At 44.9% G+C, this 15,272-nt stretch overlaps 1 protein-coding gene across 1 annotated transcript; it reads right to left on the bottom strand.

The window, feature by feature from the left end:
• Positions 1-427: 427 nt before the first annotated feature.
• Positions 428-15,152, bottom strand: Pex14 (peroxin 14). Its single transcript, XM_065448589.1, has 9 exons — positions 14,869-15,152; positions 14,701-14,778; positions 14,522-14,606; positions 13,981-14,124; positions 7,208-7,296; positions 4,931-5,104; positions 4,057-4,142; positions 2,262-2,370; positions 428-696 (listed from the first exon to the last, which is right to left on the bottom strand). Exons 1-9 carry the CDS (start codon positions 14,935-14,937, stop codon positions 589-591), a joined length of 942 nt encoding a protein of 313 aa, XP_065304661.1. The 5' UTR covers positions 14,938-15,152; the 3' UTR covers positions 428-588.
• Between the last annotated feature and the right edge of the window lie 120 nt (positions 15,153-15,272).

Genomic DNA, 15,272 nt, shown 5'->3' on the forward strand with positions numbered 1-15,272 from the left:
TGACATTGTGCATCTATCTCAACAACTTAAAGCATGCTCCTGAGCTTAACAGTGAATCACTACTACTCAAATACAGTTCATTTTTCATCAATATACTTGACTCGCAGAAATGAACTCTCACTTTGACTATATCCAAAACAACTTTCAGTCAAGATGGCAGATTGTACTGCAAAGCAGATGCATCATCCATGAACACAATAGGTCGAATTCGACCATTTGTTAATATAGCAAGAAAAAATAAAGTTGATCCAATGATTCCTTGTGGGGTGGCCAAGCAAGCTAACCGCCCAAGACTTTAATTCATTTTAATTTTAATGCACTTACAAATTTTTCGAAAGTGTGCATACTAATTCACTGTTTTTTGTTTTTTTAATCATACCTTGAAAACCAACTGGTGATTCATCATTACACGACACAGAACAGCAACTATTTTGAAACATGCTGCCAGTTTATTTTTTGCCAAGAGATATATGTATATATTGACCTATTTAATCCATATAACGATTGAGACAGTCAATAGACGATTCATGTAGTAAAATGCATAGTCAGACGCACATGGTTTCATTTTAAAGTTTGAAAACAAGATCATCAAGCCAAGCCACTTGGCCTATTGTGCAACACCTCCTCCTTTCTTGATTCCACGGGCTCCTTTGTGCTTTTTGTATCCTGCTCTTCGCTCTCTTCAGGTTCGCTTGACTGGAAATGAGAGAGGTTTGTTCTTACTTTTTTCCATAAGACAAATGATAAGACAGGAAAACAATGTTCTATACATAAATAATACTTCCATACATTAATTGTGCACAGTCAATTGTGCCAGCTTTTCATTCTATAAAATATATCCACATAGTATCCAAGTGTTCTTGCAACCCTAATGCGGACACCTTGCATCGTTCACATTTGGCACAGAAACACGGGAAAACCAAATAAACTTTTCTTTTATGTAAAATGGCCTACCACAAATTCAGAATCAAGCTCATAAATGCAATGGTATGTTGTAATATACATAATTATATGCAAGAGGAGGGCCCGAAGTCACTGACTGAACATCCTTACAAAGCGTATGTAAGATGCAAAGAGCTATTGTAATGCGAAAAGAAGTAAAATAAGCGAACATTATATTAGTTGAGGAGTTGATTAATATAAAGAATATGAGCTGAAGACAACAGAGCACAATAAGCACAAAAAAAAGAGAAAATGCAATACTATACAGACACATAGTAAGAATTATAGGCACTATGTACAAAAAGCTATACCAGCAAGAATATATATTGGGTTCTGGTTAATTCGATCTAGACTTAAAGTCCCGCCCAGCACTCGTGCATGTTTATGGACCCCAAAGTTTCGTTATCTTGGTCCTAAAAGAGGCCTTCACCGGATAATTTGAATTTGACCAGCCCGAATGCACGTTCTTGACCTTTATCGTTACCCCCAACAGCAACCCCTTTACTGGCAGCGTCTGTCTCGGTAGAGCCTATCGGCGACCATGAATTCACTGAACACAGGTCATGTCCTGTCAAAAACGCCTACCTTCAGCCAGCACCAGGAAGATTTTCAAACAATAACAGTAGCTTGCAATGTCTGATTATGGTATTAGGCGATTCTAATACTTGCCTTTTTTTCTCCCAGAAAATTGAGCTGAAATCCATGTTCGCGACGTTTGCATGCTTTGCTGCACAGCATGCCTATATTGCGGCAAAGCTGACTATAAAGAACATGTGCAGCGATCCTGACTTAACGATACTGGTCTCCACATTGCAACATATATGTGTAGTAGACCCTTGCTCATTTTTCTTGCTAAAATATTGGGTGCGCATTGGATTTCTACTTTGACGAGGAGCTTAAATGTTATCTCTACATTATTTTTTTAATTTGCACGCATAGAAGGCAGACGCATGTTTGATTTGGGGGTGTGTTAGAATCGGGCAAACACTGCCAAGTGAATCGGCAGTGTGTTTTGACATATTTTCTATATCATGTTTAACTCGACCCGCCGGATAATTCAATCAATTTCATCCGTTCCGTTAGGGTCGAATTAAGTAAATTCAACTGTATAAGCACATTTTAAAAGTACATGCAATATAAAGCCTAAGTGACAATTTTTATTCATACAACAGTATAATGAATGTAAGACAAATTACTGAGAAGAAAAGGAACAGAACTACAGAACAAATGCAATTTTAAGAATGCACACGAGCTTATGACACCGATCGGCTCATCACTATTGCCCACAATTTAAATACTGTTGCCATGTGGTCACTCACCTCAGAAGCAGTGCCGTTCTCTTTCCCGTCATCGCCATTGCTTGAGAGTTGCCATGTGGGAATGCTAGGTACAGGCGGAGTCAATTTCGGTGCACTTGGAAATTGATTCCTGTAAAGTAAACAGCACGGGAAAGAAAAAGCAAGCCTCCTCATGAGTAGCTTCCCTGCACAATGCACAAATTGGCAACAGCAGACTTCTCCTGAACGAACATTAAAGAGAGACATTAGAGGTCACTTCAGATTAGTAGTGCATTCTCTCCAAACATTTACCTGCATTTCTGTGGTGGCAATCTGTTGATTATTAACAAAGGAAATCAAACTTCCTTTGAAGACATTCACGTCCATACTGCAGCACTTAGTAGCATCAGCATGGTCTCACTCATTGCACCGTATATTCATGTTTCCGGATCATTCTTACACAAAGAGAGCTATCGAAAGTTGCTGAGCCGGATGGCAGTTCACTTTCGGAAGCAATGTAATCCACCTCCATTCATAACAATCCCTCAGGCTTGACAAGATTTTTAATGATTGCTAACTATTTGCACAAGCTGAGAAAAGGACCACACAGGGTGGAACAAAGAGAAAGTTCTAATGCAGAACTTCGTTCCTGTTCCTTCTTGTATATTTTCCTTTTCCCATTCTGTGCAATAAGCTAACCGTTAAAATGAAGCAACTTGCCCCTTGAGACATTCTACTAGACCAGATTCTGCCAAAGTCCACATTACGAGGAGCCACTGCAGGAATGCAAAGGTGTCTTCACCACAGGACTCTTGTTTGTCGCATCCTTTCAAGGATTGGCAAGCCTCCATGCATGATAACATTGATCTATCTGCAATTCTGGCAGTATAATCTTCCAATCCAGCTTGACCAAATATTTCTTGCTGATGTCCCTGTAGCTTGCCTGTAGGAGAGCTTGCAAACACAGAAGCTCTGGCATCATGCTATGCATGAAGTGCCTAAGTAGCATGACAGAGGGCATTTAAGATAGAACATTCAGAGAAACTTCTGCTTCGCCAGGCATCGCGAATGCTCCTGCCAACTAAAGCAGCCATAAGCGTATCAAGCCATTGCGTCATTTGCTGGCTCAAAAGGCAACTGCCCCACCACCTCAATCAGCTCAACACCAAGCAGATATGCAAGTTGCAAGCCTGCATACTGTGCCGTCATATGGTACCCCGCCGTGAATGGGAGCAAGCAATGCAAAGCGACGAGATGTGAAACGACACAAAGCTGGCACAAGCACTTACCTTTGTCGGCGCTTGTGCCAGCTTTGTATCGGTTTGCCCTTGCCCCTCTTCTCTCTACCCTTTCCCACTTTCCTACAAAGCCATCCCTTCCTAAATAAAGGTTATTCATTCTTTCGTGTCTCCTTTTGCTTTTCAGCCTAAGAAGCATATCTTGCCAATGCAAGTAGCCAGCCACTCTATGCTGCACCAAAACCTTCTCTGGGCCTTTCCCCAAACATGAACCTGTTATCTCCATCTCTTTCTGAATTGCAATGCACCCAGGATTCCCTCCGCGCAAATTCCTTATGAAGTAGTGCCCGAGCGTGTGGTGTGTTAATCCTGTGAGCATTCAAAAGCTGCACCGCTCTCCTTAAGGCATGCAGCACCACGAGCAACATGTCAGGCGACGTCTTGCAGAATTACATGCGGCACAAGATTTGAGTTCCAGACTCGTTTTAGCACAAACCATCTGCCACCAGCAAAGTACAGCACAGAGCACTGTCCCAAAAGCTACATCTGTCACCAGTCAGTAAGCCCCTTAATGCATGCTAGCTGCCTTCAGCACCCACCTGCTCAGCAGCAAAGCCTTGACCGACAAGACCTCGGATTTGAGCTCAGAGATGGTGCGGTCCTGTTTCGCAGAGTCCAGGGCCTCCTGAGATAATTGTGGGGCAGCGTCTTATTCGCAGTGAACTTAGAACCACTCATACAGTCTAGTGTACAGCCAGCGTCAAAGGCTGAATAGTGGAGCAACAACCTAATGACATTGGCATGATTTCTCATGACATGTCCCTTATCCACTTCAGGCGATGTGTGCACAATTCTGCACAACAAGACAGTGAATCAAAAGTTAAAGTACTGAAGAAAACAATTATTTTTCAAATGTGTCCCGTACAGTATTTTGAAGCACTTCTGATTGGACCTGTACTATGAGGCTGAATACCGTATTTATTCAATCATAGGACGGTCACAATTATAAGGCGAGAGTACCAGTGAGGAACCAAGAAAAGAAAATATCGACTAATAATGTGGCTTCAGGGCATCGCGGCGGGCGCTGCTGTAAAGCCACAATATATGGCAGAAGTCACGCTTTTCAATGGTATGCTAATTGCAATGGTATGCCCATCAATGGTGTGTTAATTGTGCATCATGAATACGCAACTCGCCCTGCATAGTCTGAGTAAGACAAGGATTGCTGATAATATAGCATTTTTCACTGTCGGCACCACCACATTTAAATCTTTTCCACATTAACTTTCATGTTGACACTAATACCACAAAGTTCTGATGAAGAAAGCTAAATGGCAAGCCCGCCTTGCCAACAACAGACACCAGGCTGCAACCAAGGCCTAGGAAAGCAAGTTTTACATTCATGCCACCTAGAGTCAATTATTCATTTTTGCTAAACTGAATGGCTTCCCCCCCCCCCCGCCTCATACTCACAGCTGGCTTTTGGAGCTTCCTGTCTTGAGCAACAGCCAACTCGAGAGACGCAACCGCCTCCCTCAGTTGCTGGATGGCTTGAGTGAGGGCACTGATTTGCTCCTGGACTTGGGACAGCCGGTCTGGCTTGGACTTTGGACCATCCCAGCCTCTCAGGTACGGCTCCATATACCGCTGCAGCAGGTAAGTGGCACAATGGCAAGTGCCTTTTCTGACAACTCCGCGTTTTCCGTGACATACGCATAATGTGATAAAAAATGATGGCAGTGTCATAGTACCGTTTATAACTACCAAACTGGATTTCCAGGCATGGGCAAGCAACACAATAACGAAATTAAAATGCCCTAAAATTACAACAGGTGTCAAGTGGTTAGCTCTCAAAGCATGTTCACAGTAAAACCCAGCTGTAGAAGAAAGACAGCGATGCTGTTGTTGACCAAAATGTGCAAAATTGTGTCGCTCATTGAAAGAAAGCTGACAGCTTATCCAGCAAATAAACGCTCAGTTCAGTATTTAAAATTTCCATCTCCATTTCCTCGGTGCAAAAACTGGTTGATAATTAGTAGAGAAAGCAAAACTGCGTAACTGATGACATCAGCAACATGTCACAGATTTCAAGTTTATCTCATGTCTCAGTCCTTCCCATGCAGAGGCAACCAACAAAAATCATCTAGGTTGCAACTTTCTTTGCTTTCTAATGTGGCGTAGTTCCTTCTTAAATGGCAAACAAGTAACACTTTCCTTTTTGCTAATACACACTATCTTAATTGTGTTTCTTTTTTTCACCTTACAAAAGCTTTGTTCTTGGTAAAAATGGCCCTCTGGACATTTTGTAACACTGATCTGTTAATTCAGCATGAAACTCTCTCTGCATACTACTGAAAGCACATCATAAAGAATGTGATTAGGGCACCTGCACAGGCTGTACTCCTCCCCCCGTGGCTTTAATATTTTTTACAGAGAAGCTGTATATGACTAGAATCCCGAAATTTCTTTGTCTCTGCATCAAAAAACTCAGCCAATCACAGCGCGAGGCGGGCACCTCGTGCACCGCTGGGTTCCTTGCAGCACCACCAGATGGCGCTTGCATCTGCGGTAGCAACGGATTTCATTTGTGTTCTGACAGCGCTGTGGAAAGGCCACACATAGTTAGGATTGCTGAAGAGCAGCGTGAACACAATGAGCGGCGATAGGAACAGTAATGTCAATATGCATAATGGTGTCGTGCTCTGGCTAGGCAGGACGCATCGGTTCCTGCCCAAAGCAAGCCATGCACAGTTAGGACGCCTGATGAGAAGCGCGAATGCAATGAGTGATCAAAGAAACAGCAACGTCAATATGCACAACAGCGTCATGCTAGGCTCGGCAGGACCCAGTTCAAGGCTACATCCCATTGCTCTATCAAATCAAGTAATACCATAGCTTCGCTGGCCAACTACCTTCACAGCATGGATTGCAGCCCATTATTTTATAGCGCCAGACACATTCTAAATTGTGCGTCTTGACCAGTATGATACTATAAATTCAACTGGCAACAGAGAGTTCTTGAAAATGATTTCCAGGTTTTCTAATGAGTGCCAATGAACCTCCCATATTGTATAAGACACAGCTATTTACAATCAAGAAAGTAGCATGAATTGATTAGTATTAAAACTGCTTTGAAAAACAGTAATTGCAGTAACCTCTACCAGAAAACCTTTACTACTTTGTGTCGATAATTCCATGAAGCACTGTGGAACCTACAGGTGACTTGACCACTCATGAGTGAAAAAAAAGGTGGTGGTGGTGGTGGTTTTAAATTTCAAGACCACAATCTGGTTATGAGGCACGCTGTAGTGGGACACTCTGAATTTTGACCACCTGAGGTTCTTTAATGCGCTCCTAAATCTAGGAACATGAGCACTTTTGCATTCTGCTTCCACTGAAAGACAGCCACAGCAGCCACGTTTGGAGAGCAAATACATCTAAAGACATCTTGAGCTTTGTTGCTATCCTATGCTTTGTTTCCCATGCAAGTATCTGCATTTGCCGACCCCTCAGCCTTGGCCCTACTGCTCAGAACTACGGAGACAAAGTGTAGCACCACTGTGCCCATTGCTTGCTGCAACTTCCACTTATAAGGGGGACTGGCACATGCACTGAGTGGTGCTACTAATGCAAAGAAAAAATAATGGAATGAAGACTACCTTCAAGAACAAAGTACACCAACTTACACAGCCACTGTACAAGCACAAATTAGGAATAAAAAGGAAAAACCTTCAAAATAGGTTTGGTTACCTTGTACATGTAGTAAGCGCCATAGCAGGCAACCCCAACTATCACCATCGATGAAGAGAAGTGGCTCAGTTGGGACCATATTGAGTATTCTGAAATCAGAAGCAACAACAGTTACATCCGGTACGTGTCATGTGCAAATGTATGAATGTATTGCACTTTTCACTACACAGGCAGCAACAGCAGTCCAGATGTGCCCGTTGTAGTAGTTTCACCTCAATAGGGCAACAACACGCTCAGTGAAATTGAGCACAAAGCTGTGAAACTTTCTTTGGCACAGACATATTAAAGAGGTTACAAATGCAAGTGCTTGCAACAGGCCATTGCCACAGGTATGCAGCTTATGATTATACGTCACTGTTACAATTTTTGCAAATTCTAAAAAGCTATGAAATTATAGCTCAGAAAACAACAAAAATACCTAAGGTAACATAGCTATGTGTAGGTGCTGTTAATTCAGCCAATATTATGGCTGTCCATGCAAAAATGGTATGAGAGACAGACTAAAACAGAAAATTAGGCATGTTGCTAACAGTCAATGGTGTCACATAATGACCAAATATTGGTGGCAAAGACCATGTGGTGTTGCACTTGGTCTTCATCTGTATGGCACTGCTAATTATGACTGGTATAACAGTACACTATGGCCAATACGATTGCTACAGCTTCAGGAAGAAAGTACAAAATGAGCCCAATATGCCAGTCATACGAGGCACTTTCAATCACACTCAAGCCCAATCCGGATCATATTTCTCACAATTTGCTCTCTTCCTCAGCAGGTGCAAAAGATCCAATTACAATCAAGAATTTCAATCCTAATCAGGGTTGATTGTGATGAAAAGTTCCCTGTATGGCGCCAATATTACTATTAAAACACTAGACACACAGGAGTAACTACTATTATTGCATCACAAGCTTCCCCCATTCTGCTGCTTTGTCCATTCAGTCTTGCTCGTTCTAATAACGATGTCTACAAAGTGAGCATGAAAAAATTGCAATGAGTTGCAATTTCTAACAATTTCTCCTGCCTGTTATCTAGGACAAACAGCTAGTGCATGGTATCTGCAAGAGAAAAACTAAGAGAAGGAAACCACAGGACTTCCACATGTTATACCACCATAACAGTAAGCAATCCCAGAGAATTTATCAACATTTTCACATTTGTCACAAGCGTTACCGCATTTATTCAAATAGTGGCCATCCTCTTCTTTCTTTCTAAAAAATGTTACTCGAAATGAGTTGTTGACTTATCTTTGTTAACAATACTACAAAAGTACCAAGCTAGCGAAATTTATCCGCCATGCCCGCCATAAAGCCAGCCCGAAGATTACAGGCAGAGGAGACTCCTCTAGCAAGTCCAGTATGTGGCCAAGACCAGTGGAGCCCTAGACTAAGGAAGCCACCCAAATCTCTTTGACCCCTTTCCCCACTCCCTACTGTTAGTGAAGTTTACTGCTACTACTATCCAGCTTGGCTTTAAGAAATGCTGCATATCCAACACACTTGACGGCACTGAGAACAATGTTGCCGGGATGCTGAGTATGCTTGCGAAGTATCCAACGAGGACACCTTCTCTGGCAGTTTCGAAGATGCAGCTTGTGGCATTGACTATCGAAATTAAGTAGTTGAGCTCAAAATAAATGAAGATGTGTCATGTTCCAAGTTTTTTTGTTTTTTCTAAAAAAATACGGGTCAATCTATATTCGAACAATAATTTTTTATTTCTCAGAAACTTCGATATATAGGGGTCAACCAATATTCATGTTCGACCTTTCTTTCAAGTAAATACAGTAGGTCATTATTAACTGCCTCCTCAAAATGAGGATTCTACACCTTCTGGACGAGCTTGTACTCATTGAAACCACTTTGGCAAGCGCACAATCGACAGTAAAAGTTTACAGACCACATTACTACATGACAAATGGTCTCTCCACAACATTTCAGATCTGTCAGCTGCCGCTGAGAGCAGCGCTAGGATGTAAATGTGTCCTCCTATTGGTCGCCGAGGCGTCAATTTTCTTGCTCAGTACCAGGCTTTCACATTTTTCACTACCCTACACAATGCACTCTTTAGCAGCCAAGGCGATGCACTTCTGTCTTGGCAGTGATATCACAAAAGCTGCTATCAGGCACGTGCCACTGTGCTGATCATTGCGTGCCACTAGGCTGAGCACTTTGCATGAAAAGGAAGTAGAAAAAAAGCACCACGTGACACAAAAAAATTAACACGTCAGCGAGTAACAAGAAGACACATTTCCGGCCTAGCCCTGCTCTCAATGGCAGGTGTCGCACTGCTAGGTGGCATGGAGAGACAGCTTGGCACGACCTCGCACGGTCCGTAAACTCTTGCTGTCAACTGCACAAGTCCGATGCAAAAGGCTCGCGTTTTGCTAGAGCAAGGAAACAATGACACTATGCACTGGCAGAAAAATGCAAACAAAATGTGCACAAATGATAACTGGAGTTTCAAGGCTAAATGCAAGTAGTAGAAACCACAATTATTAAAAAAAAATTTCAGCAACTTTGTTAGTTTGCGTCCAATTCTAAAATTCTGATAATGACTTACTTAGGTGCGAGATCACCTCGCACCTAAGTGATGTCATGAGCCGCCTCTGCATCTATGCAAAGAACCCCATGTACAGGCTCGTCCACTCTTAGGGTGAACACGGCTCACCGTGGCCGCGCTCCGCGGGGCGCCAGTGCGTCCGGCGCGGGGGCGCATCGAAGCGAAGCGGCGCAGGCGCACACGGACCCAGGGGAGGTGCTTCGCGTCGTCTGCTACAGCGCTGGAGCGCACCGCCGCTTGCTTTGCTGTACACTTCGCTAGACCCAGGTGACTGAGTGCCCGAGGCGGCATTGCAGGAAGGCGCACTTCACTAACTTTAGCATTTTCCAGCTGGTTCCATCTACAGCTTGTGAACAGCCTGCTTAATCAATATACATAAACAGAAGCAAGCTTCTCATCACATATGTCACTTAGCATGTTTTTCATATGTGATGAGGGTAAAAATTATTAATCATTTCTTCGCGCTCCTTATTAGGCTGGGGCCCTCTTATTTTACTCTCACAGCACTTGGTGTAGTGCATACCGAGAAACCTATTAGGCGCGCTCTTGGTTGGAGTCATCATGGGATGAGCCTAGCGCGCCGTTTCGCGCATGTCTTGATGCTAGAACGAATGTGCTTAATTGACTTAAGAAAACGACCGAAACCCGCTATAAATTTCGCAGAAAGTTAGAGAGCGATTATTCAATCACGCATCATCATGTTTGCCATGGATTTTACCAATAAAGAGGGCAATACTATTTCTTCAACAACAACTAAGAAGTGATATCCGCTGCTTCGTACTCTCTTATTGACGCGTTAATGTCGCTGGTAGGAGAGCATGGAGCGCTTTACGCGATGTAGGAAAGTGCTCTCCCCGGCATAGCAACTGATTTGGTGGCGATTTTACTCCCCCTTTTCATCTTTCTGCATCCTTAAAAAAAACTAAATTCATTTTTGCTGTCACAGCTTGTGTAAAATCACCGAAGCGGTGCCGGTCCTCTGACGGCTAGCTGATGCGAGATGTCGCATTCTCATTTTGAGGAATCGTCGGTCAATTATTTGATTACATTGATTAGGTGAACTAAAACATATGGCGCCGACGTTTCTTTTTTTTTTCTCCTTGGAATCAATGCACGCCGCATGCGAATGCTGTTTCCGTCCGTTTCGAATAGGTAATTAAAGTGGAATATCTATAATCTACATGTCTCCTTTCTAGCTTAATTTACGTCTTGCCGGGTAATTAAGTCGTTATTTGCTTCTATTTCATTTCAGTACTTCCTCAGAATGGGCCATATGCATATTCTCACGAGCATATAATAATTTGCTAATTGTGCGGTATACGTCCCGAAGCGACACATGTAGTTCCGCCATAGAGGTGGGTATCGGATACATTTGGAGACTAGGAGGAATTTATTTTTTTCTTTGGGGGGGGGGGGGGGGGTAGGTGGGGGTGGGCTGGGCTGAGTGGGTAAAGCCCAAATATGAATATGGCACAGGAACCCTTGCCGCGGACAAGCGATGCTGTTGCCGTCGTGGGGAAGTGGCCGGTCCGTCTGTTGGACGAAGGCGGCCACGACATTTAAACCGACGGTCATGAGGCCGGCATGGTGTCGTCTGCCCACAGCATGCCGGTGGTCGGCAAACGGACTCGCCGTTTGTACACGCTAAGCCCGGACCAAGCCAGATTGCTGTGTTAAGGCCAGTCTACTTTTTAACTGACCATGGGCGTCAGCCCGATCAACCACTGAGCCCCCCCCCCCCCCCCCTTTTTTTTATGCGAAGCATATTACGAGGGCTCAACCCAGCTCCTCAGGCGCGGCGGTGACCATGAAATCACGTGACACCGTGACGTCACGACAGAGGAGAAGTGGCTTTGGCTCAACTCTTGCAAGACGGGCTGGGTGGGAATCGAACCAGGGTCTCCGGAGTGTGGGACGGAGACGCTACCACTGAGCCACGAGTACAACGCTTCAAAGCGGTACAAAAGCGCCTCTAGTGAATGCGGTGTTGCCTTAGAAACGCGCTGTTTCTAAGGCGTGCGTCTCTTGCTCAGGCGCACATTTCGTTGCCGCGCCGAACGCTGCTTTGCTCGACGCTCACCGCGTCCAATGCGGGGCGCGTAGTCGCTGCCCTGTAGCCCATTGTCTTACACCCCTTGGCGGGTCGACGGGAACGCTGTCGCGTTCCACTCTTGAAGGCGAAGAAGTAATGCATGAGTTGTTTCTTCGTCTAGCCGAACCAAATATAGCCAAGCAACAGCAGTTCACCAGGCTAAACAGTGGTTCAACAACTAAAATAAAGGCTAGTATGCTTCGCATCCTGGGCTTAACCTTACCTAAGCCACAGCCATTTTTTTCGTAGGTCATGCTACCCCATCCTAGCGTAATATGATGATGCGGTGCAGCCAACGACTACTCAACTGGGTGACTGGCCACTCAGGAGTTACAGATTCTGGGATGACTCGCCAAATCGAAAGACACCAGAGGTGTTTCCATTAAACGCATTTCCGTCGACTTGCATGATGAATTGCATTTTGTTCGGTTGCTGGTTGCCATGGCACTTCGGTGATAAAAACGCTGTAAACGTGCAGGATAATTTCATTTCCCCGGTGCGCTTTGGAAACTAGCCATGTCGCGGGTACTGGAAAAAGAACGACGACGCATTGTAGATGTGTGCCTACAAAACTATTCTCAACGTGTTATATCGGAGATGACAAAAAGGCCACTGAAAACTGTAAACAGAATCGTCCAGGCTATTACAAGAAGGATCGAAGAATTGCGGATGCTCCCCGTAAAGCCCGGCAAAGAGTGACCATTGTTGAGGCGGCTTCAGCAAACCCGACCTCCACCATTCGAGAAATTAAGAACAGCCTCAGGCTGGGTGACGTCCCTGGCATGACTATCAAGCGTTGCCTCTAGGCCCCAGCCTAATTAGGAACGCGAAAAAAAAAAGACCGTATCTTTACCCTCATCGCATATGAAAAAACATGCTAAGTGACATATGTGATGAGAAGCTTGCTTCTGTTTATGTATATTGATTAAGCAGTCTGTTGACAAGCTGTAGACGGAACCAGCTGGAAAATGCTAAAGTTAATGAAGTGGGCCTTCCTGCAATGCCGCCTCGGGCACTCAGTCACCTGGGTCTAGCGAAGTGTACAGCAAAGCAAGCGGCGGTGCGCTCCAGCGCTGTAGCAGACGACGCGAGGCACCTCCCCTGGGTCCGTGTGCGCCTGCACCGCTTCGCTTCGATGCGCCGCCGCGCCGGACGCACTGGCGCCCCGCGGAGCGCGGCCACGGTGAGCCGTGTTCACCCTAAGAGTGGACGAGCCTGTACATACAAGGACAGTTTAACTAGTGAACAGCTGCATGCGTTTCTCTGAGAAAAATGAACATTTTTACACCCCTTAAAGGGAACACAGACACAACATTTTCGACGTCACTTTATTTTGCATGAAATGAAGATCTCAGATAGACCCCGTAGCCCTAGACAAAACAGAGCCAATCTTCGGAACACCCTAAATAAATTGCTGTAACAGCTTTCCTATCGAGCAGTTCCACTTTTGTTTGCATGCGTTATGATGTCATGATGCATAAAATTGTCACACGGGAGCAGAACATAGCGACGACCTGCTGCCATAGCTTTATGGCATTGCGCTTCTGAAGTCGAGGTTGTGGGTTCTATCTTGGCTACGGTAGTTGCATTCAGACGGGGGTAGAATGCAAAAGTGCTTGTGTACCGTGCACCGGATGCAAGTCAAAGAACGCCAGGTGGTCAAAATTAATCCGGCGTTCCCCACTACAGCGTTCCTCACAATCGGATCATCGTTTCTGGCAAGTAAAATCCCAGAATTTAACACTGCAAAATTTTGACACTAGCTCCACTGCACTTGGTCTGCTGTACTGCTACGCCAGGCACCACAACGAGCAGCAGCTGCATGAGTCGGAGCGAGTTTCAGAACATCATGCTGCTCAGATGCCACCATGACCACCTTTCACATCATGACACACAAGCACTTCCTGGGAAGTGAAACTGTTAGGCAGAACTGCTGCCATGGTAATATATTTAGGGCACTCCGAGGGTCACCAGTATTTTTCGTGAGGACAAGGCCTATCTAGGACCTTCACTTAAAGCAAGAAACATGAAAAACCAAAGCTATCGTGTCAGTACTCCTACAAACAGTGCGCAGTCATGTTTTGCACCAAAGGAAAATGGAGATAAATAATGCATCACCTGGCTGCAGCAAACGGGGTGGCAGAGGAGGGGGCAACTGGGGTGGTGACGTTGGATATGGGACCAGTCCATGCTCGGCTACTCTGTTCGGATTCCCAACCCTTGCCCTTTCAATGGCCACATCGATTTCCTCAGTTGTTAAGCCTGCATGTTGTGTCAAATGTCAGGCTCTAAAGCATAAAAGATGAATTTTAAAAACACCCTTGCAATAACACGCGCCCATCATTACGTAAGACTTCATTGTTTTTTCATGACCGGGCACTTCTTTAGGTGAAAGAAAACAGCTAGCAAGCACCAACGTGTGTATCACCCCAACGGCCTTTAATATTATTACGTCTGAAGTCAACACTTTCTTACAGTAGTTTTACAAATTAGACAAATGTGCTGCTTTGTCGAAGACTCAAATAACAGATTTCAATACTTGGGTACTGAAACACATTATAGCATTGAAATAACCTATACGGCTATCAGTCGATAATACGTTAGTTGTAAGCATGCATAACCGTGTTTTCAGGCGGAGAGTAATTAAATCGCCGCGCACCTTTCTTGAGCAAGAACGCTCGTTTCTGCGAAAGCGGACTGCCTTGAACGCGCGGGTTTTCAAGGAAGTTCACAGCAGTAGCTATCTGCAAAAGGAGGAAAAAAAGGAGCACAGTCGCCGTACAGACGCGGCGTTCTGTAAAATGCAAACGGGGTATCAATTCAGCGTTTGTCACTCACAAGGTCCTCCCTAGGTAATTGAAAATCCGGTGTTTTGACCGCACTTTTGTCCTCGGCAGTGCACACTTCCGACCCATCCTGCAAACAAAACAGAAACACGACGTATCACAACCGCGTGCGAACGCAAGGACCAGACGACGCAAAAACACGACGTGAAATGGCTCTCACGGACGACGACGGGGGGCTGTTCACAACTTCCTTGACAGGTGTGTCCGTCGACGGATCCGTATCTTCCATTTCTCTCCTCGGCGGTCCAAAAAGAAATGAAAGCCTGATGCACTTGGAAGGCAAATGGGTACCGCCGGACCGTTCGACGCGTTGGGATGACGCCGGCGCAGCAAATGGCGCACTTCAGTGAGCGCACATGTCCAAAAAATCAAGCGACGACACTTCGCAAAAACCCACACCAAAGGAAGAAGTCTTGTCGCACAGCACCAGCACTCTAGTACGCGCAGAACACGAAACTAAAGCAAAAAAAATAAACAGCTAAAGACGCAAAGACATACGGGAATCAGCCTGCGACCGCCGTGCCTCCTACACGGATACCATGCGGATATTCCGGATACTTGATT

Source organism: Dermacentor albipictus, chromosome 2 (genome assembly GCF_038994185.2).
Source record: "Dermacentor albipictus isolate Rhodes 1998 colony chromosome 2, USDA_Dalb.pri_finalv2, whole genome shotgun sequence".
Classification (NCBI taxonomy): domain Eukaryota; kingdom Metazoa; phylum Arthropoda; class Arachnida; order Ixodida; family Ixodidae; genus Dermacentor; species Dermacentor albipictus.